Source organism: Physcomitrium patens, chromosome 24 (assembly GCF_059467195.1).
Source record: "Physcomitrium patens ecotype Gransden chromosome 24, ASM5946719v1, whole genome shotgun sequence".
NCBI classification, from domain to species: Eukaryota; Viridiplantae; Streptophyta; class Bryopsida; order Funariales; family Funariaceae; genus Physcomitrium; species Physcomitrium patens.
The window spans coordinates 13,835,773-13,858,896 of record NC_143433.1 but is presented as its reverse complement, the minus strand read 5'-3'; the positions used below and the strand labels follow the sequence as shown (position 1 = coordinate 13,858,896).

The 23,124-nt window shown below is 33.0% G+C and overlaps 3 protein-coding genes across 3 annotated transcripts; 1 reads left to right on the top strand and 2 right to left on the bottom strand.

The window, feature by feature from the left end:
* The first annotated feature begins 1,101 nt into the window (after positions 1 to 1,101).
* LOC112276481 (uncharacterized) lies at positions 1,102 to 4,549 on the top strand. Its single transcript, XM_024507844.3, has 2 exons — positions 1,102 to 1,238; positions 1,367 to 4,549. The coding sequence occupies exon 2, from the start codon at positions 1,373 to 1,375 to the stop codon at positions 3,773 to 3,775; it is 2,403 nt and encodes an 800-aa protein (XP_024363612.1). The 5' UTR covers positions 1,102 to 1,238; positions 1,367 to 1,372; the 3' UTR covers positions 3,776 to 4,549.
* A 3,826-nt stretch (positions 4,550 to 8,375) lies between these two features.
* Positions 8,376 to 10,868, bottom strand: LOC112276447 (uncharacterized). The gene is made up of 4 exons (XM_024507776.3): positions 10,033 to 10,868; positions 9,536 to 9,674; positions 9,325 to 9,440; positions 8,376 to 8,956 (listed from the first exon to the last, which is right to left on the bottom strand). The coding sequence occupies exons 1-4, from the start codon at positions 10,594 to 10,596 to the stop codon at positions 8,699 to 8,701; spliced, it is 1,077 nt and encodes a 358-aa protein (XP_024363544.2). The 5' UTR covers positions 10,597 to 10,868; the 3' UTR covers positions 8,376 to 8,698.
* A 3,302-nt stretch (positions 10,869 to 14,170) lies between these two features.
* On the bottom strand, positions 14,171 to 15,720 carry LOC112276315 (uncharacterized). Its single transcript, XM_024507502.3, has one exon. It carries the CDS (start codon positions 15,210 to 15,212, stop codon positions 14,778 to 14,780), a length of 435 nt encoding a protein of 144 aa, XP_024363270.1. The 5' UTR covers positions 15,213 to 15,720; the 3' UTR covers positions 14,171 to 14,777.
* Positions 15,721 to 23,124: the final 7,404 nt, after the last annotated feature.

Sequence of the window (23,124 nt, the reverse complement as noted above, 5' to 3'; positions counted from 1 at the left end):
ATTGTGATTTTAACAATGGAAGACTTTGTTCAAAAACAGACTAAAATACATTGAATATTAAAAGATTAAAAAGACTCAAAGTAGGAATTATATTTATTGTTTGAGATAGCAATTAAATCACCACATTTGTGTTATCATTGTAATGATTTATTAGTCGATTTATTAATAAATTTATAAGAATACTAACTTTACTCAAAATTTTCAATTTAATACTTATAAAAAACTTTAAACACCTACTAATTTAAGTTTTATGTGTAGATTTTTAAAATTTTAATTATAAAATAATGCTAAAATATATATATATATATCAATTTATAAGAAATTAATATAATAAAAATATTCATAAATATTTAAATAATATTTTATAATTAATTAATATGATATTTAAATTTCAATGTACAAAATTATTTGCTATTAAAAGATTCTTTATATTTCTCAATACAATAATTCTAATAGATTACACTTAATTTATCCTTCTACAATTAAATTTTATTATTAAAAAGAAACTTTTGTAAAACAGATGTTTAATGTGTTAATGGATATGAAGACATATTAACAAACCAAAATTTATCAAAATAACAATTATAATAACAATAGTATAAATAATATTTAAAGGGAATTGTTGGTCCACCCCACGTGACCTCCACATGACTTGACTTGACTAAAAAGTGTGCTTCCTCGTTTAGGGAGTGTTTGGCAGTCCAATATTTAATGCCAACAATGACCCAAAATAAATAAATAAATCAATATATATATATATATATATATATATATTTTGGCAGTCAAATTAACAGTTCTCTATTTATTTTAACTAAAGTACATGAATTATTTAGAGTTTGTTTATTAATTAATTAATTGATTCCTCCTCTCTGGTCCGTCGGATGAAGAGGAACAATCGAGAATCTGCAGGTGCTGCTCAGATGATTTATATCGGCGCTGATGAGCTCGACTCACACCGTGATGGCTCACTCACTCACCCTCCTTCCTTCCTCGTCTCCATGTAGTTAGTTAGTTAGTGTCAAGGAACTATTCAATTCATGGCTCCCGAGTATTAGTAATTAGGATCCACCTCGTTCGTTCTGAATTCATTTCGATATATAAATAAGCGCAGTTGTAGTTGTATTGTGCCGGAGCTTCGTTTCTGTCCGGGAAACAGAGTTGGAGCAGAGCCCTGGCGGCTTTCTCGCACTTCGAGCAATCTTCTCATCTCCGGAATCTCACTCGTCCCGCCGAGTCAGGTTATCTCCCCGCGTCTTCGGTGTCGCAACTTCCTTCAACTTTGCCAGTAATTGTAAGCGGCTTCCGTTTTTATTTTAGTTTGATTTTTTACGTGGCGAATTTCTGATGTTGTGATGTTGGACTGCAGATTGCGATGGCGATGCTTGAAGAAGACATAGATTGGGATAACTGTCGGTGGATCGGCGCGGCCGTTTCCAGTCATGCTGACGATAACTTCGTAATGGTCGCTCGAGCGGATGCGGTGCGGTACCAGACTATGAGGTTGCGGCGAGAATTTGAAGTGAAGTCACAGATTCACCGTGCGACGCTCTATGTCTGCGGGTTGGGACAGTATGAAGCCACAATCGATGGTAGCAAAGTCGGTGAGGATTTGTTTACTCCCGGGTGGACGAATTACAGGAAGACATGTCTTTACGATACCTACGATGTGACGATGCAGCTGCAGCGCACCGGGCGTCACGCATTAGGAATACTTCTTGGCAATGGGATGTATCACATTGAGGATCCCGGCGGCCGATACACCAAATTTTTAAACAGTTTCGGTCCGTTGAAAGCCATAGCGCAACTGCATCTTGAGTATGCCACAGGTCCGACGGTGATTGTGAGTACTAATGGAAGCTGGCGGATCAGTCCCGGTCCGATCACGTTCTCCCATATGTTCGCTGGTGAAGACTATGACGCGCGCCTGGAGGCCAGGGGCTGGGACTCGCCGGGATTCAACGACGAGAAATGGGATTATGCCGCAGTGTTAGACGGTCCGGGGGGGAAGCTGCGAGGAACGAGTGTTGCGGCTCCTCCAATTCGCGCCATTGAGGTCTGGAATGTGGCGAAGCCTTCGAAGGAGCTGAAGGAGGGCGTCGCCGTCTATGATTTGGGTCAAAATGCTACCATGATGCCGCTAATCAAAGTTAGTGGTGCTGCGGGTTCGAAAGTGCGCATCATTCCGGCGGAATTAATCAATGACGACGGCTCGGTAAATCGCATTTCCTGTGGCGGAGGGATGGCCTACTGGGAATACACTTTGGCCGGGAACGACAGTTCCAGAATGAGCGAGACCTACTTTCCAAAGTTCTGGTACCACGCCTCCCGATACTTACAGGTTGAGCGCATTGGCTCGGCGGAAGGGCAGCCGCTACCGATTGTGGAGTCGCTGCAAAATGTGATTGTGCACTCTATTTCGCCTCCCGTTGGCCAATTCTCCTGTTCCAATGACTTGTTCAACAAAATCTACACTTTGATCCGCTGGGCGCAAAGGAGCAACATGTGGTGCTACATGACCGATTGCCCGCATCGCGAGCGGCTTGGCTGGCTCGAGCAGACGCACCTCAACGGCCCTGCCCTGCGATACAATTTCCGTCTTGACAAACTCTTCACGAAAACAATGCACGACATGTCCGATACGCAATCTGAAGACGGAATGCTAACTACGACCGCTCCGGAGTATATGATCTTCGATGGTTGGTATAGCGAGTACCGCAACTCGCCGGAATGGAGCAGCGCGTTCCTGATCATCGCATGGCAACAGTACGAATTCTCAGGGGACCTTGAACCTCTTCGTCTGTACTTCGACAACATGGTGCGGTATGTGGGATATCTTACCAGCCGTGCGGTAGATCTTATCGTCAGCTTTGGATTGAGTGATTGGTACGACATTGGGCCCGGCGATCCAGGCCCTTCAAAATTGACACCGAAGGGAGTGACAGGAACCGCATTCTACTACCAGGACAGTCTCATCCTCGCGAAGGCGGCCAAGTTGCTGGGCCGCAACGAGGACATTGCAAAATTTGAGGAACAGGCGGAGCGAATTCGAGCCGCCTTCAATGCAAAGTACTTCAACGCAGATACGAATCAGTATGCCACGGGCTCACAGTGCGCGAACGCCATAGCGCTTGTGATGGGACTAGTCGATCCATCTAACGAATCGGCCGTTCTAGAGAACATCGTTGCGGATGTCGAGGCGAAAGGACTAACCGCAGGAGACGTCGGGTTTCGCTATCTGCTGCGTGCTCTGGCGGGCGGCAACCGCTCCGATGTGATCTTCAAGATGGTGAACCAGTCAGACAAGCCCGGCTATGGCATGCAGCTTGCAAAGGGTGCGACGGCGCTCACGGAAGCCTGGGACGCCAACCCTCGGTCATCCCATAACCATTTCATGCTTGGGCAGATCACGGAGTGGTTTTTCCACGACCTCGCGGGGATTCAGAGCGATCCGGAAGTGCCCGGATTTGGCAAGGTTGTGATTAAGCCGACCTTCGTCGGCGATCTGACATGGCTCAAAGCAAGCTATGACTCGGTCCACGGGAGAGTTGTAAGCGAATGGAGCCGATCCAACGATGGCGAGGTCACTCTTACGGCTACTATTCCAGCTACAACTACAGGGAGAGTGATGATTCCCACCTCGGCTTCTAGCCCTGCAGAGCTGCCTGCTTCAAATTGTCGTGAAGGTTGCATGCTCCTCAAATTTGATGGTAGTTTTGCGGTTTATGAAATCATTAAACCTGGCACTTACACTTTCATTGCGCCATACAATGCATAAGCTTGCCATAAAACCTTGCGGGATGCAGTTAAATGGATTGAAGTGCCGTAAGTTTAACATGGCCAGTGGCTGCTTCAATGAGAGTTTCGTCATACAGACTGGGGCGGGCACACATTGGTGGCAAGTTTCTAGGTCAACTCCGAACAACTCTTACGGTTAGTGCTACGTTCGGAGGCCTTGAATTGGATTTGAACCATGCTTACAACTCCTATGACTAGAGATGCTGTGTGATAAGAAGCTGCAAGAAACGCAAATTTCAAGAATCAGGTTTGTTTCGGTCCCTGCCTGCTTGGGGGCCAGCCTTCACCATTTGCAACAATCTAGGCTCGTGAACAAGTACGAGCGAAACAGATGGAAATCGCATAGGGTCTTGTGATGAGAAGTCATGGTTTCGCCCACAGGATGACTAACTCACGATTTGTGATGGATTAGGACGAGAAGTTTAGAGTAATGCGGAGAAAAGATCCGGGGAAATTAACTCCATGAAAAGCTGGCACGACGTTGGCAACTCATGAGGCGCAAGTGCAAATACTGAAATAAAAATTATTCAAAGAGAGGAATTTCTTAGACTTGGAACCTCTCTACAGATCACGGCAGCTGGTAGCTATTTACGTAAGGCTGATCAGGGTTTAGGGTTTAAATCATCTATTTAAACTCCAGACATGTTTGCCGACTCCAGATGTTGGCAAATGAAATTCGAATCTCAGTAGGTAACAAGAATGTTGCAGACTTGTCAAAAGCATCTTGCATTAATCAAATGAGGATTATTGTCTACGTTCCGTTCAAGAATTGTTCATGCTTAGAGACGTGGAGGAAACGGAAGTGCTACTGAATCAGCTGTTGGACTTGTCGAGGAATCGGAATTGCAACTTGTTTACAATACATTAAATGAAAAATTGGTCATCAAGCAAAGATAAAACGTCGCTACAGTGTGAACAAGTATCAAAGGTAAAGCTGTTTATTTTAAACGGCGTCAATGTGAGAGGGGTTCTTTGAACATTTTAATGCCCCATATCTCCAAAACTAAAAATATTCTATTGATTTTATATAAGTGAGATTTATTTATTTATTCAAAAAATTATTACTTGTATTATATTATACGTAGATATAGATATATGATCTTGTACTATTTGATAATTAATGCTTATCATATAGTTTTTTATTCTTTTTTCTTCTTTGGCTTTGAATAGTAGTGTTTATTCTGTTAATTAATCCTCCAAAAATTAATAACCTCCAATAATTAAGTAAAATTTTAGGAATTGACTTTGTTCTATGGTGTGTATTAACAACCTTTGATTTCTAATAATTAAATTAATATTCATTAACTTTTATTAACTAATAGAGATAATTAAGAGATGTGACATAGCCAACAAGACCACATGGCTGTACGGAATTGAGTAAGGCAATATCACACAGCCCGCAGGGTTATGTAGCTATATGTAATAGATCGAGGCAAGGCCATGTGGCCGACAGTGATTGGCATTAGCAAGAATGTTTTCTACCCTATCTTCAATACAACATTTCTTCTAATTAATAAACTCTAAAAGTTAATATTTTTTTCTGTAATAGACGATATTAATTAACAAAGAAAAAATTGTATTTTTTTTATAATTATTATGTAGAAAATGATGATTTATGTTCATTATTCATTATTTATCTTTATTATATTATTGATATCATCTTCCTTATTTATTTTTAAATATATGTATATAAATGAACTTGATCTAAAATATGTTAGTCTTAAGATAATACATACTAATAATTTTTTTGATGATTTGATTCTAAATTTTAACTAACTAGTATTGATATTAATCTCCTATTAAGAATTCAGTTGGCAAGCTCTGCTTGCTTGTTTTTTAACAGCCTCTACAAGGGTTCAATGGGATGGACGGGGGCAGTGCCTCTGTGGGTTGGTGTAGATACAAAATAAAGCTTGTTTAGGACAATTGCTAGGGTTAGCAATAGAGTTTTAGTCCAGACTTGATACAAACGTTGTTATGCTTCACAGTTGGTGTTCTTTGTTGTGGAATTGGATTTGTTGTGTGTTTTTAAAATTGCATTGCTGTGAGTCACATCTATGTGCATGTGTAATAAGTCCAATTACTAGTCTTTTTACTTACAATTTATCTTTTATTTATTCAAAAAACCATAGGAGTGTTATACAAGTGATTTATTTTGTACAATTTTACTACCAATTAATGTTAATAGTGTAGTTTTTTTACACCAAAATCTTGAGTATATATGAGAATACAAAGATTTTTTCTAAAATCTTATTAGTTTTTTATTTTAAAAAAATCAATTTCTTAACCAATAATAATTAACTATATAATAATAACGTATAAAAATCAGAACATAAACTAATGGTTAAGAAAAAACATATACTATAAAAGAATACACTATTACAATTAAATTCATTCATTGGAAAGAATTATATTACAAATCTAAGGCCAAAAATAACTCTAAGTTTATTTGGCTTATATGCCACACATAGATTGCAAATAATGGTTGAAAAAAATAATTTAAATATATAAAATATCTATAGTTTTTTTTATTAGTTGAATTAAAATTCAAAAAAAAAAAAATCTTTTGATTGATGGTATAAACTTATGCAATCTTTCAATCATAAAGGACAATCTTGCCTTCTTACCAAATTTATTTAATCACTTGATTAAGAATATATAACAAGATTGTATAATTTTTTGTCTTTTGTTGAAAACTTAAATTTATCTTTAGTTTTGATTAAATCTTTGTTATTCTAATTAGAAGGTTCAAATATGTGTTTTGCATATAAAGACTGTTTTCATATGAGGTGACCACTCTTGTTTAATCTATATGGATATTTATAAGTTAGAACTTTAGATTCAATAATAGAAGTATATTTTATATTTTGTAAAAGCCCAACAAGGTTTTTAAGCCTAGAAATGACACCATCTTTGTTTATGATTTTCTTATAGTATTTCAAATATTGTAAGCTATTAATTATTTATAATTGTGTGTTGGGTCCCATTTAAAAATATACAAGAATCGACTAAAAGCTACTTGTTTGGTCATCATAAATTTGTAATGTAAAAATTATTATACATGAATTTTTCAAGTTATAATGCTATTCTTTTGATATAGCTACTATAGATTATTTTAATTCAATTAGGTGTAGTCCACTTTTTTTTTTTTTTTTTTTTTTTTTTTCTTCTAAGGCTTATAATATATGTGCCATGAGACGTTTATGTAAATAAAATTTTAGATGCTCCTTCTAAATCAATTTTTTAAAATCATTGCTTAAACTTTATATATGATTTATATTGAACTTATCTATGAGAATATTTAAAATATATAAATAAGGTAAAAATATAATATTAGCAATAATTTATTTATTAACTATACCAAATTTTGTAGAACACTAAAAGTTAAATATTTTTTCTCTCTTGTCAAGAAAAAATCAGTCTATGTTTTTAGTATAGATTGAAATGTCAAAAAGATCATCTAAAATTTTGTTCATTCAATTGAAAGATTATAAGAATAAAATTTATATTTTAATCCAAATTGTAAGGTGGTATTATTTAACTTTTATTTTTAATTAGTGATAAAACTAAAAAGTATAATTATTTTTTAAAAAAATGATAAAATATAAAAGAAAAGAAAAGACAATTTACATTTAAAAATTGTGTGTAGTGTTTTAATTAGACTATTACTTAATAAATAATATAGAATACAAACATAAATTATATTTTATAAATATATTTTTTAATATTTTTTTATTATACCAATAATAAAATTTTATATTTATCATAAACAATATTATAATTATTTTAAAAAAAAAATTAAATTTAAATTTATTTATAAAGTGTCTTAATTTATTTAGTAATGATGTTAAGCTTGAATATTGTTACACATTAATATTGACATTAGTAATTAGGAAGAAAAAATGGATCAGGTAGAAGTATATAAAAGTAAATTAAGTTGATAATATCTTAATAGGAAGCTTCATAGAAACTTCATTGACACAAATTTGACTTTATAAGTATTTTTAGGTGATTATTAGGTTGAAAACTTTGCCAACCAATTTGCCACATATCACACATGTTGACTATTTGTTTTATAAGTTGGCCACATGTTGCATATGTTGGTTAATCAAGGTACAAGTTTATATTTCATCATGAGATGTGGTTTTTTTCTATTATAGTCCTTATCTATTCCATCTATTCCATCTATTCTAAAAAAATACAATACTTTTATTTCATATGCACATAGATGTTGTATTTTTGATAAATATTATATTATACTAAGTATCTCATTTTTAGATAAATTAACCTATAAATAAAAATCTACCTACATATTAACAAAAGAATATATATAATAAATATATTATGCTTTAATTAACTTATACTTATATTAAAGCATTTGACTATTATTATAATATAGAAGATTGTATAGAAATTAAAAAATTACTCAATTCAACACATATTTACGATATATTTTTGTACAAGTAAGACAAATATTTGTCACACTTATTTGGCTACAAACTCCTTCTTTAATATATTCAATCTTTGGAATACATTTGCAAATTTTGGTTAATGCAAAGAATTTAAGTAATAACACATTTAAATATGCTCAATTTATTTATTACAATCTGAAGATATTTTTGATTCCTCATCCTTCTCAATTCTTTCTAATATCTCTTCTGCCTTATAAAAATTAAATAACTAGTTCTTTTTTAAAGGAGAATTGAGAACATATAGTTGCAAGTGAATAAACATTTACTTCTAAAGAACACTTTGTCATTTTTGTTTTTTATTTAATGTATCATTAAGCATGTCTTTATATTTTTACTTTCACAAAAAGAGGCCATGGATGATAAATATAGCAATTTGATAAGTGGTGTTGCATTGAAACTAAAATATGATATGAAATATTCTAGGCATGCAATTACCATATTCCAAACAAACTGCATCTAAAAAAGAGCATCTCATTCCATCCAAAGGCACTATACACGCACTCACACACGATTTGCATAAATCCAAGCATTGCTACGCCCTTCCACAACAACACCAATGAAAGATTCAGTAGACATTTCTTCCTCTCTTTCTTTTCTGATTCTTTAGAAGGCATCTCAAGGCTATGTAAACAATCCACTTCATTGCAGAACACACACGCACACACACTGTAAAAGAGTTTGCTCCACAACTGCACACATACACAACGATGCAGACATCCGGCGGGTTACGCCATCCCTCGCAGCACAAAAGATCATAGTGGAGATGCAATGCTGTCAGGGAGCAAAGCTTATGCTCTTGCAAGGCACAACATCTATGCATGTGAGAGACTGCAGGTGTACAAATCCAGATTTTGAAGGTGCAAAGGCGAGGAATTGAGATGAAGACAACCTAGAGTAGTCGAGACAAGATCTGTGCTTTTTCTGGTGATGGATTCATGGGGAGTGCAACAAACACGCCGAAGCGGAGAAGCAGATTGCAATCACGCATCTATTGCAAGGCTATGAAGCGCTGCAGTGACACGATGAGACTGGGAGGCCAATGCTTCTCGGCTCTTACCCAGGAGGGATCCGTGTAGCGGGGATCTAGAAGTGTGGCAAACGTGAATTGCTGCTCGGCTGGGACTGGCGCGTGCTTGTCGGTGTAAAGAGCCGCTGCTAATGCGGCGTGAACTTCTGCACCCACCCATCACACGGTGGAGCTTAACACGAGCCTGGCAGGTGGGATCAGCACTGGGCCGTCATGAAGTGTGAGTTGCGTGTGAGCTCACCTGGGTATCCTTTCAAGCTCAGTGTCATGTCTTCCATTTCTGCGATTGCCTCGTCCCGGTCTCCGACCTCGTACAGCGTCAACGCTCGACCCACCCTTGCGTAGTCCGCCAGTGCTAAGTCACCGCTGGTTTGCGTTATCTGTGCTCACTCCCACAAAACACTTGCCTGATTATTCCAGCCTGTATGACATCGCATCATGCGATGGTCTGAGATCATTATATTCCAAATTACGCTCCCTCTGCAAGTCCAATGTACCAGAATACAAGAATGGAACCCAGCGATAAACTGCAGATGTTTGCGTGTGCGATATCGTGAACAAAATTATGTTCCCATGAAAAATTCGAACTCTCGCAGCAGTGATAAAAATTCTTCACAGTAGACCACGTTCCGAAAACAAGCAGAGTTACGAATTTTTCCCTCACTCGATTGATGTTTGTATACAGAACGGGGAGATCAACGAATTGGAGAAGGAGGTGAAGAACCAGAGGGGCAATACCAGACTGTAGTACCGGAATGCCGCCTCGAAATCATCCCTGGCCTGTGCCTTCCGGGCCTTATCCAAAAGATCCAACGCCTCCGCCACCCGTCTCGCAAACGCACTGCTGGCTTCCCTCTCCTCTTCCGACACTGGGTCATACCCTGTGCGTGGCGATTTCGGCACCCGCATTGCCGCCAGCGATTCCCCATCCCCCAGAACTAAAAGACACGCCATGGCCATCCCCAGCACCCACCCCTTGGCACCACCCAACAGCGGCCATGGCTCAACTCCTTCCACACTGTCTTTCACGCAACAAGCCCGTTCCACTCGACCAGCTTCACGAGATGTGGAAGCGCTAGTCGAAGGATTGCAAAACCCTGATCGAAAACTACCATACCTCTCCGCCTGCCAGCTGAACAAACTACTTCGTCTCCTCACGGCTCGAAACTGACAACCAGGTTCATTAACTCTCCAGTATTTGTCGTGGATCCATGCCGCAACAGAAGTTGAGGCGAGAGTCGACGAGCTGGACCGGCTTGCAATCGCGCAAGAGCAACAAGGAATTGGCGTCGCAGCAACCATGACTCCGAATCTGTTGCGCTATCGACGATTATCCGACACAGCACTGCTGCCACCGGCAATGCTCATCCCTCCCTCCCTCCCTCCACTCAACTCCACCCAACTCCACAATTCGTGCCGCGGCACGCATCAGGATCGACACAACGATGTTGATTGAAATCTGGTGGATCCTTCCTTTCCTGGCGTCATCTCGCATCTCGCATCATCGCCTACCGCAGAAAAGCGGAGGCCACGGGAGAGCGAGGCATCGCCCTACCCCCGCCGTGCCTCCAGGCTCATCTTCCAACTGCCATCAAGCCCCAAAGACACTTTAAAGTAGGCCGTCTACTTTTTCTTCATTCGTGGGTTCGTTCCTCGGAGGGGAGGGTGGCGTTGTAGGTGGAATGGGAGTTAAAAGATTGTCCAATAAGAAGACAAGTAGAACATTTCTTTTGAGAATTTCGGTTGATAGGGGGTTTGAGCAAACACTAAGGATCGTACAAAGGACGCTTTTAAAAGGACACACTAGGAATTAGAAGAAGGTAACCCAACAAATAATTAAAGAATTTAATATGCAAAAAAGAGGAATAAAGGAGACTTTTATAGAAAAGACGATATACAATTCACTTGCATCAAAAACGCATTGTAAATGCATGGATTTTATTATAATTTTCAATCTTATAATTTAGGAAGTTGTTAAAGCCACACCCCACTTCTCATTTCATGATGCATTTTGTACATGTCCGTTGTCTCCGACCCTATTCTGAACCCTCTTCTCTTGTTTCCATCCCGTCTCCATCGTGCTCGACTCCACTCTTCCCAATCCTGCCCAATTCCACCTCAATTCCATCCCACCCAACTCCACCCTTGTTCTAAGAGTTTGAAATTGAACAATTCAATTGGTTATTTATTTTCTTTAATACTTAAATAAAATATATATCCAATTCCACATATACATGATGTGAAAAAGAAATAACAAAAAAACCACAAAATTTTGAAGAGTACTTTCAGTAAACTTTTCAACTTTTTTTTATCCATGTAAAATTTAAAAGATAATTATAGATTTTTCTTAATGGATATGTGAAAGTTTTAGTTGAAAATAAAAATAAATTATCTTAATTTGATATTGGTTTGAAATAACCATATCTATTATGAAATGCCAAATTTTAAACTTCTTATATTTTATTTTAAATTTTAAGATATATATTAAAATATTTTTTCATATTTTTTCATTCCAAAAATTCAAATCATATTATTATTTTTATAATTATTTATAATATTTAGAAAATATTAAATATAATTTTATTGAATATTATTTAAAATATTTTTTAAAGTTTAGAATGATTAAAAGAAAATCAAAATATACATATTTATGTATATATATCCATAAATTCTTTTAATGGTTATTCATTTATGTGTTTGTATGTGTGTGTACATACATATTAAACTAATAAGACAACAACGTGATATGCACTACTATGATGTGAAACATATTTTTCAAAATCCAATATGAAGAGAAACTTAATTAATAATAATTACATCTTTGTAAATACAATGGCAACAACCATTATTTCATGACAATTCAATTCTTTGTATAATTTATTTATTTATTTATTTATTTATTTTGCAAGTAGTAACATGAATCATGTTAGTGTGTCAATCTAACATCACAATAATTTGAATAAAAAATATTTAGCTTCTTAAAACCCAATTGATAAACTCTTAAACATCTATGATTAATTTATAAAGCAAAAATGAACTCATAGGATGCAGGTGGGGATTTGGTGGGGTTGGATGGGATGGGGATAGGAATGGGATGAGAATGAGAGAAGAGGGTTGAGAATGGGGTCGGGAACAAATGACATGTACAATATGGATCATGAGGTGAAAAGTAGGATGTAGCTTAACCAGCTCTCATAATTTATTGACTAAGTTTATGAACATTCATTTTTTTTTTTTTTTTTTTTTTTTTTTTTAAATTATTTATACTAAGGAAAAATTTAAAAGCTTTATTTAGTATCAATTTATAAAAAATATATTTAGTATATAGAAAATATGTTTGTCGAAATAATAATATATAATTTAGAAATGCAATAAGCAAGGATTTTAAAATTACATTTTAAGGTTTTATACACAATTTGAAAATATAAAGATTTGTATATTAAAAATTATATGAATATTATTAGATACTTATATAAAATTATATGACTTTGTTTTTCAAACAATAGTAAAATATTTTTAAACAAATAGATTTATTTCTAATTATTAATTATTATTATTATTTAATTATTATTTAAAAATAATTCTTTTGATGAATGATTACAACTTCAATAAAGTTTTAAATAAAATTCTTCAATAATAAAAAGCAAGTATACAAGTATGTTATAATGTTTTTTGTTTGTAAAATACATTCAATTATTTTAAGTCTTTGTTGTTACAAATAAATAAGCAAAGTTATTAAAATAAATTAAATATATTATTTTGAATAGTATATTAATATATACAAATGAAATAATATTTTCTATTAAATTTAGGTTGTGTTTTGAAGCATCATCAATTTACACCATCAATTTCATATGTATATGTATATATATATATATATATACAAAACTTTAATTAGAAATTGTACAAAGATCTCTATTTCTAAAAGTTGTAATATAATTGCATTATGCAAAGATAGTTTCATGGTGAGATACAATATTTTTTGATTTAGTTCCAATTACTAATTTTTGGTAAATCAAATACATTGCTTCAACTCAAAGGTGACAAATACTAAGTCATAAATAAAAATATATTAAATATCAACTACTCTCTTATATCAACAAGATGGTAAAATATGGACTCTTTTATTTTTATTAGCAACTTTTGTTGGATGCAATGAAGGCATATAACCTTACAATTATTAGTATTTGAAGTAGTGTTAATTTTGTGTTGTTAATCTTTTACATATAAATATTAAAACCAAGGTTGTAAATAAAAAAATACTTGTTTATTCTTTGCACATTTGCAGACCTCACCTACAATATGTGCATCTTTGCTGTACCATATGGAATTAAATTTACACAAACCTATACACATTATAGGACATCAAAAACAAGATCGAAAGCTTTCAAACGCTTTACTTCAAGATGACAACAAGAATGACTACAAGAATAATAAGGACTAGATTGAACAATGACAATAGCAAAAGAGTAAATACTTTAAATGTAACTACAAAGATCTAATTGACAATTTCATGTTCCCTTAGATTTTTGTAAAATGTGTTGGATTGTAAAGACATTGCAATTACTTAAATAAAGAAACAACTTAACAGGATATTACAAAGGTTATTCTATTCGCATCTGCATCAATTTGAAATACAAACAAAACAAAACAAATTTGGGCCATTGTTGCTAATCAAGTTTACAATCTTATCCTCACATGGCATTGTGTTCACAAAAAAAATACAGAGTTGCTTTGCCTAATGTCCAACCCAACATTGGATCAATAAAAATATAGTATAGGTTCCTAAGTATTAGCTTCTATTAATTTTGTTAAACAACCATTTAATCAAATACATAAATAGATCATTTTTGTGGTTAACAACGATTTGAGCAAATTTATAATCATTTACAAGTAATAGGCTTGACAATATTAAATATTTAGCAATTTACAGCATACGCAACGAAAAAAAATAAAAATATAAAACACTCGTCACTCTGAAGTCATCTTCCCGGCGGATTGGAAATGTAACATAACATATCCGCCTTGTCCATTCAAATTCATCTTCTACAGCTAAAGCTTGACTGCTGGTCAACAATCATATCAGTATGAACTGAAATACATAAAAATCTATTTCGCGACAGCAACAATCTTGCTGTAAACCTCAGAAACCTGATCACCACCAAAGTCTAGCGAAACTGACGACGACAAGATCAACAGCTTGAGAGCACTTACAACCAGGTTGTAAATGCGAAAGAATACACTGGATATCCGCTGTAATGTAGCTAAGAATATGTGAAAAGATTTGAAGCCTGTGCAAATTCTGTCTGAGGGGGCAACTCATCACCACTGTAATCCTCCTGCTCAGACGTGCTGGAGTCCAATATGTAGGGTGCAAAACCTGGAAATTAGGGTGCACTAAAATGAAGGAATTGCCGTCTCCTACCATATGGATACTTGAATTCAACAGAACAGAGCATTCAAGGAAGTCGACAATACAACTTTCAAGGGCTTTTGAAGAGTTTTCTTCTGGCCAGCATCCTTGCAACAGGAGGAGTCAGGGCCACCGTGATGGGAATGCGGACAGGCATTAGAGCTTTGTTACACAGAAATGCCAGAGCCAGGGCTCCTCCGCCTGAAACAGCTGAGTGTATGTGTGATTTCCGATCGTCCTCTGGGATAACTGGTTTAAGTTCCTCGCTAGCGCCCCCCGGTGTACCAGCTTCGTACTTGTGAATATCATCAGCTTCCTCTTTTACCATACTGGAAGTATACAACCCAAACCTTTGCAACACAGCCCCGACGTCCACATTATTCTTAATAGCTGTGTAGCAGCACGTCACCGACACCGCGGAAACTGTCATGTGCACGCCTAGCGCAACTTTCCCATACTTGGCAACCAGCTCCTTGAAACCTGCAACGGACATCACTCCTGTCATATTTATGAACCCTATCACTAGAAACCTTCCAAAAGCCTCGGCACGGAGGCAAAAAACACTCCCTTTTCAAATCTCAATAAAAAAAAAACTCTAACGCAAAAAACGTCAAAGATAGACGCACTCACACATAAAACCCTAACAAAATATCTACTCCAAATCCCCTGAACTGGACTCAAACTCCACTCGGCCTCTACAGCGTTCTCTCCACAACCAGAATCCAGAAACCCACTAAATAGAGACTCGTCTCAGTCCCGAAAACACCTCCACTACGAGCTCGGATTCACAACACCACGACTACGCATCAAAATTGAACTCTCCCTTGACACTGGCTGCCTCTCTCGCTCCCACTCCGCTCTCTAGTAACACTACCAGATCGACCCACACCTATACAGCTGGAGAAAAACGCACGGATGAGCACACAACAGCACCGCATGCATCGAATTGCGAGCTGGAAATGAGAGCTGAGCCTTGAGAAGACAACAAGCAAATCTAGCAAAACCCTGCAACGCCGATCTGCTTGGCACACGTCGAACCTTCTTCGGCCACGGCGACGGCGACGTCGACACTCTTCGTCCATGGCTGCACTTTATTGCCTCTCCTCCGTCGACGTCGGCGCTCTTCGTCCACGGCTGTTCTTTATCGTTCGTCTCCTCTGTCGACCTGGACGACGAACGATGATGCCATGGGAGGATTCATGGCGACGAAATGGCGTAGCGTGGCGTGGGGATTTCCTATGAGATGCAATTAAGAAAAAATATAAAATAATATATAAAATGCATAGATTTCTATTAGAAATATGGAGAATTTAAATTTAAAAATCTTTATTTTAATTACACAAGAAACTACAAAAATTTGTAAAAATGTTGAGATATCACAAATATATATATATTTACTTTAATAATTACCTATATGATTTAGAAGTAGGTAAAAGTAGATTAATTTCATAATATCTTCTAAAAGAGCTTCCTAGAAGCTTCATAGATGTCGCTTTGACTTTATAAAAGTTTGTAGTTGATTGAATGGTTAGAAATTTGGTCAATAAGTTAGTTATATGTCATACGTATCAGTAGCTTGTGGAAAAAGTTAACTATGTAGTACACATATAGAAAACTTGCCTTGTAAGTTAAGACATGTGTCTTGTAAAGTCAATACGTGTTGGAAGTCTATAAGAATTTATTATTCTTATTTTATTTTAGAAATAAGTGGATTACTCTACTTTTATTGTTGTGTTTTGAAGGTTGCAAACAATCCACTTTTAAACAAATAATTTAATTTTCTAATATTGATTTTTTTATTAAAGAAAGAGGTTTACCTTCCTTTGTGGAAATTTTCATTTGACATTAGAGGTTGCAAATTATCCTTTTCCTAATTTGACTTGTGGATTTATTAAGCTATTTGAAATAGAAGAAGAAATCATAGATGTCATACTTGGCATAAATAAGAATAAATTTGTAACTATTGCAGATTTTCACAAGCTTGTTAATACTCTAAGGCTAGAAATTTCACGCATCATCAATACTAAAAATAGAAGCACTATTCCTACACATATAGAAGAAGTCCAAAGTCTATGCCAAAAAGTTGTGCAGTTGAGGAAAGCAAGTAAATTAGCCTTACAACCAAATTCAAGAAGTCTTGCTTCTACAAACACAAAAAAGGAAATAATTAATATGCCCAAGAAGTTTGATGGAATAAGATATAAATTTCAAGGATTTTTGTAATAAGTAAAGCTATATTTAAGGTTGTATCTTTTCTAATATCTTGATGGATTTACTCAAGTTGAATTCATACGTGAACTTTTTTCTAGAAATACTCACTTTTAGTTTGCACCTTTGATGGAAAATAATTTATAATTCTTTTATGATTTAAATTCATTGATAAAAGTATTTATAGCCATATTTTAAAAAAATAATTAAAAAAGAGTAGCATAGACCAAGTTCTTATCTTTATGACAAGAATTACAATCAACCACTATATATGGAATTGAATTGTAAAACCTTGCTTAGAATGTGGATTAAAATAATAAAGTCTTTATCAATTAATTTTGATATGGATTGAAAGCTAACATCAAAGATAATATCAAAGATTTGTTATTAATAATATCAAAAGTAAATTCTTTGGAATAATTTATTACTCAAGCCATTGCCTGCGAAAATCAATTATTTGAAAGGCATCAAGAATAAAGATTTGGTTGAAAAAAAATAAATCAAATAATAATAGCAACTCTTAAGTTTTTAAAACTTATTCAATAAAGTTGAAATCATTGCAAATTAATACAATATATTTTTAACTTTTCATAGAGCAAGAAAAGACTCAACGTTATCAAGAAGATTTATACTTATATTATAGAAAAACTAAGCCCATTGCTTAATATTGTCTAAAGAAGCAAGATAATGACAAAATAGGAGAATAGTTATCAATGAAAATGTGTAAAAAATTGTTGGACAATTATAGTAGCATGGCCCTTATTGTAGATATTGGACGATGCAATTTGAATCATGTGCAATGCCTAGTAAAGATCTTATTCTCTCTTTACATCTCTCACCTTGTTTTACAATAGATGTATATTTAGGACCTAAAAATCACAAAGTCTTTGCATTATTAGATTTGTGCATCTCAGCTTGTTTTATAGACTAAGACTTTGTTAAAAGATAAGAAATATCTTTAATCAAGAAAAATAAATCCATACATGTAGAAATCATAGATGGTTGTTTGTTGTCTTCTAGAGATGTTACCTATGAAACTATTTCTTTAGATGTAGCAATTAAAGATCATAATAGTGTAGTAATATTTGATATAATAGGATCTTCTTTCAATCTATTTATTTTAGGATAATCATAGTTAAAAATATATAATCCTTAAATAAATTAGATTTCTTATAACCTTAATTTTTTTTTATAGTTTAATTTAAAATTTTATTAATCAAGTAAAAATATACAAGTCTAGTACATCCAAATTCTTATTGATAGGTGTGAGAATTTTTATGCATGCGACAAAAGAATAATCATCTTTTGTTATATATACTATGCTTATTTTTGATGGTGAAAAGATATCAAGCAATATTTCTAATTAATATCAAGATTTCTAAGATTTTATTGAAAAGAAAAATGCATATATTCTTTCAAAACATCAATCTTATGATTTTTTCAATTCATCTTTAAGAAAGATCTCAACTGCCATTTGGACCAATCTACAACTTATTACAAAATGAGTTGGCTACATCAAAGTAATATATTGACAAAAACTTGGCTAAGAATTTCATATGACATTCAAAATTTCTATCAAGAGTTGTTATAGACAAGAACTTGATAAAAACAAATAAACAAGTTAGACTTTCTCAAAGAAGTATAACAAAATAGAAATAAAAAAATATGTATATTAAAAAAAAATGGTTATTACTAAAAAAAAAGAAAATTAGAAACTTCTTGAAACTTCTTGAAACTAGACTAGAAGCAAGAAAGGAGTTGACAAAAGTGAAGAAGACTTCACTCTTGCCTCTATATATATTATCTACATAAAAACTACATGGTGACATTCTATAAGACCTCTGAAACTTGTTGATTTTGTACGACATATATCCTAACTTGCAAGACAAGTATTATATATGAATACTTCATAGTTAGCTTGTTTTCTAAGCTACCATTATATGTAGCATGTGATTAATTTTTTGACCAAGTTTTTAACCTACCAATCAACTACAAATACATGTAAAGTCAAAGCAATGTCTATAAAGTTTTTAAAAAGTTTTTTTAGAAGATATTATGAAATTAATCTATTTTTATCTATTTTTTATTTATTTATATTTTTTAGATAATAATTATAGTAAATATATGTTTGTGACATTATCTCTCTTTTCTGGGAAAGGTTCCATGAAGAGCAATAATCACATATTGAGAAAATCTAAGATGCAATAAATTGTACTTGTCGCATATTCTAATCTTTATTCTTTTTAAAGGTAGTTGATAGGTCTCTTCAATTATCAATAATGTTCCATGCCACCGCAAAAAGACCACCCTATTATTTGATCATTTTTAAAACCTTTATAACTTCTTTCAAACAAAACATTTGTAATCCTATTAAAAATTGTTCATACTTCTAACAAAATTACCAAAAATTGAGACTTTCTTCGTAGATTGTAGTATCAAATGTATTGTATCTTATCATTTATTAAAAAAAGAATATTTTTTTTAATGTCTTCATGTCTATTACATCATCTTGAAGGCTATGATAATTACAATATCTTATCTAGTAAGTCAAAAAATGATGGCTCTTGAATTGAATCTAATGGCTATTGATACTTCGTCTCTTTAATACCACAATTATACAAAAACTACAAATAAGAATAGAAGATAGAATATAATCTTTTTTAAATTATATTTCTTTTATAACAAATGTTTGTTATCCTTCATCTTATTTTTGATGGATGTTGTTGATGAAAAGATTTAACCTTCTTTCTTCTCTTTATAAGATTTTTTGTTGGCTCCCATGTATATTGCTAATATTGTATCTATACCAATGAATGAAATATTCCAATATAAGTTGGCATCACCTCAAGTCTAAGACTTTTTTGACATCAAATTCTTGATTATTATCCACTTCTATAAGAGATGGTGGTATTTGTCATATATGATTCTAAAAAAAGAGGTGAAATATAAGATGGATTTTCATAGATTCTAATAGATGTAATTAATAAGCAATTTAATTGATTTGTTTACAAATAGGAAATGGTTTAAATCTACAATAATCCAACTTATCACAAGGGTGAATAGTTTTAATATTACAATAAAGTAATCATACCTTATTACCAACATGAAAATGAGGTTTTTCTTTGCAATAGGCATCTATGTTGTTTTTTTATTGTTCTTAAGCATCTTTTAGTTGAACTTTCATTATTCTATGTAGTTCAAATAAATGATATGTCAAATCTATCATTGCAAGATTATCAACTTTTGAAAAGTCAGAAGCATCAAGTTATGGATGATAACCATAATTAGTAAAGAAAAATATTTATGGCATAGAAAAATGTATCATATTATTATAAGTACACTCTGTCAATAGCAAAAAGGTTATCTAATCATGTTATTGATAGATGATGGTACATTTCAAATATTGCTCTAAGACTTCATTTATACACTTTGTTTGTCTATTAATTTGAGAATGGAAAGCCAAAGATAGTTTTATATCTACTTTTGAAATCTTGAAAAGCGTTCTCCAAAATCTTGATACAAATCAAGTTTCTTTATTTGATGTAAAATTCTTAAGTAATCCATAATAGCAACAGATGTTGATAAGAAAAAACTTAGTTGTTTCTTCACATGTGATAGATTTTGTATACAGTACAAAATGTACCATTTTAATAAATCAATCTACTATCACAAATATAGAATCATAAGAACTTGAGATTAAAAAATCTATAAAAATAAAATATTATGATTTTTTTAGAATAGATAATAGCAAAAAATATTTGTAAGATTGATGACAAAGATTTTTGGATCTTGGGCAAGCATCATAAGGTTGTACAAATTTTTTGATTGCCTTCTACATTTGAAGCCACTAAAAATCCTTAGATATTAGCTCTAAAGTCTTATTATATATAAAATGTCATACTCTTGAAAAGTTGTGATGAGCTTGAAGAATATGTAGTCGAGTTTCACCTTTTGAAATATATAAGCATCCTTGAAATATAATAGATTGTTTTTGAATTCAAACTTAAAAGTATCATGAGACTTTTAAGGTCTTTTTCTAATATTGCGAGTAAGAGGATTAGAAGACACACTTGATAAGAATTTTTTTGTCATGGATCTCATAATTGATCTTGGTTGCTGAAAAAAAATTGGAATAAAAAGCTATTGGATGAGTTTTATCATTTATTCCTATTTTTGATAATAGGGCATCTAAAAAAAAATTGATGCATTTGTTTTTATAAAAAATGGCTCAGAAAAGTCAATGTGATATAAGATTGGTGTAAAAACAAAGGTTGTCTTCAAAGCTTCATATATTACTTTTATTTCTTAATTCAATTGAAGTTTGTCTTTTTAAGTCAAATATATACGTACAGTTGCAACTTAAAAAAAGTCCTTGGTGAAGATTTGATAATAGTTAGCAAATCTCAAAAAGGATTGGATATCTTTTTTTAATTTTTGAAATCTTTTAATTCATAATAGTTTGAACTTTCTTATGATCTATGATAAGTCCATCATTTAAAATGATGTATTTTAAGAATTTAACTTAAAATAATATGAAATAAATACTTTTTTATCTAGACATAGAATTTTATATCTTTTAGTTTTTATAATACATGTCAAATACGAAATTTATATTTTTTTATATTTTTAGAATAGATTAAGATGTCATTTAGATAATAGACAATAAAATTATCTAAAAAATCTCAAAAGATATCATTCATTAGATGTTAAAAAGCTACTAGTATATTTCTAAGTCCAAAAGGCATGACATTATATTCAAAATATTCGTACATGGTTTAAAATGCAATCTTCTATTCACCTCTTTGTTTGATGCATATCAAATTATATGCCCCTCATAGATCTTAATTTATATAGATTTTAGCTTGATTCAATTAATCTAGAAGTTTAGATATCAAAAGTAGTGGATACTTGTTGTCAAGGACGTAAATTGCAAGAAGATACATAAATTCGTGGAATCTATATCAAAAGATAAGTGACAAAATAGAAGAAAGTATGTATATTCAAGGAAGAATTGGAATGGCTATTGCCAAAGACTAGAAAACATAAGACTCTTGAAACTAGACTAAAATTAAGAAAGGAGTTGACAAGAATGAGGAAGGCCTCACTTTTGCCTGTATATATACTACTTAATTAAGAATTATGTGGCAACATGTTATGGGACCTCTAATATGCGTCCAACTTGCAAGACACATGTCTAATTTGCAAGGTAAGTTTTTTAGGTCTGTGCCATATGTCCAACTTGTACTACAAGTGGTCAACATGTTGACATGTGGCATCCTTGTTGGCCAAGTTTTCAACCTACAAATCACCTATGACATGTATAAAGGCAAAGCAGTGTCTATAAAGCTTGTAGGAAGGTTTCCACAAGATATTAGCATATTTATCTACTTTGACTTACTTCTACCTATTCATATTATTTAAATAATTATTAGGATAAATATGGATGTCTGTGATACTTGTTCTTGATGGTGATCTTGTTTAATCCTCAATAATCAATACACATCTCTTATAATCTATATTTTTTCTTCAAAAATAAAATTGGAATTCTTATTGGAGATTTGGAATGGCACATGAAGTTTTTGGCTAGATTTTCTTCAATGTACTCTTTGAATTCAATTAATTTATTTTTTTATAAATTGTAGATTGGTCCAAATGATAGTTGAGTTTCTTCTTAAAGGTCAATTGAGTAATCATAGGGATGATGTTTTGAAAGAGTATTTACATTCTTTTTTTTAAATACATCTAAAAAAACTTGATATTTACTATAAATTTCATTTGAAGTCTTTCTAATATTAGAAATAGTTGTTGCATAAATGACACAAGGTGATCCTTTTTTTGTAGTATGTAAGAAAGCTCTTATATCTACAAATACATTTTTATTTATACTAGAATTATGAATTTTTATTCGATTAATTATATTCTTAATTATGCTTTCAAAAAAGCTAAGACTACAAGAAATCTAATTTATTTAAGATTGTACTTTTTTAACCACAATAAATCTGAAACAACTAAATTAAAAGAAGACCTAATGATATTAAATATTATAAAGCTACTATAACCATTAGTTATTACTTCTAAAATAAATTTTATATAAATAATATCTCTAGAGGACAACAAATGATCATTTATGACTTCTACATGAAAAAAATTATTTTCCTTATTAAAAGTATATTATGTCTTTTAACAAATGCTTCATCTAAAAAAAATCT

What these genes read in the sequence shown, in the direction of transcription:
- LOC112276447 (XM_024507776.3), bottom strand. Translation starts at nt 10,596, where the DNA reads ATGGTTGCTGCGACGCCAATTCCTTGTTGCTCTTGCGCGATTGCAAGC. An exon ending in CATTCCGGTACTACAGTCTG is followed by an intron (nt 9,675 to 10,032) that starts GTATTGCCCCTC and finishes GAGTGAGCACAG; the next exon opens with ATAACGCAAACCAGCGGTGA. An exon ending in GCTACACGGATCCCTCCTGG is followed by an intron (nt 8,957 to 9,324) that starts GTAAGAGCCGAG and finishes GTATGTGTGCAG; the next exon opens with TTGTGGAGCAAACTCTTTTA.
- LOC112276315 (XM_024507502.3), bottom strand. Translation starts at nt 15,212, where the DNA reads ATGACAGGAGTGATGTCCGTTGCAGGTTTCAAGGAGCTGGTTGCCAAG.
- LOC112276481 (XM_024507844.3), top strand. Translation starts at nt 1,373, where the DNA reads ATGGCGATGCTTGAAGAAGACATAGATTGGGATAACTGTCGGTGGATC.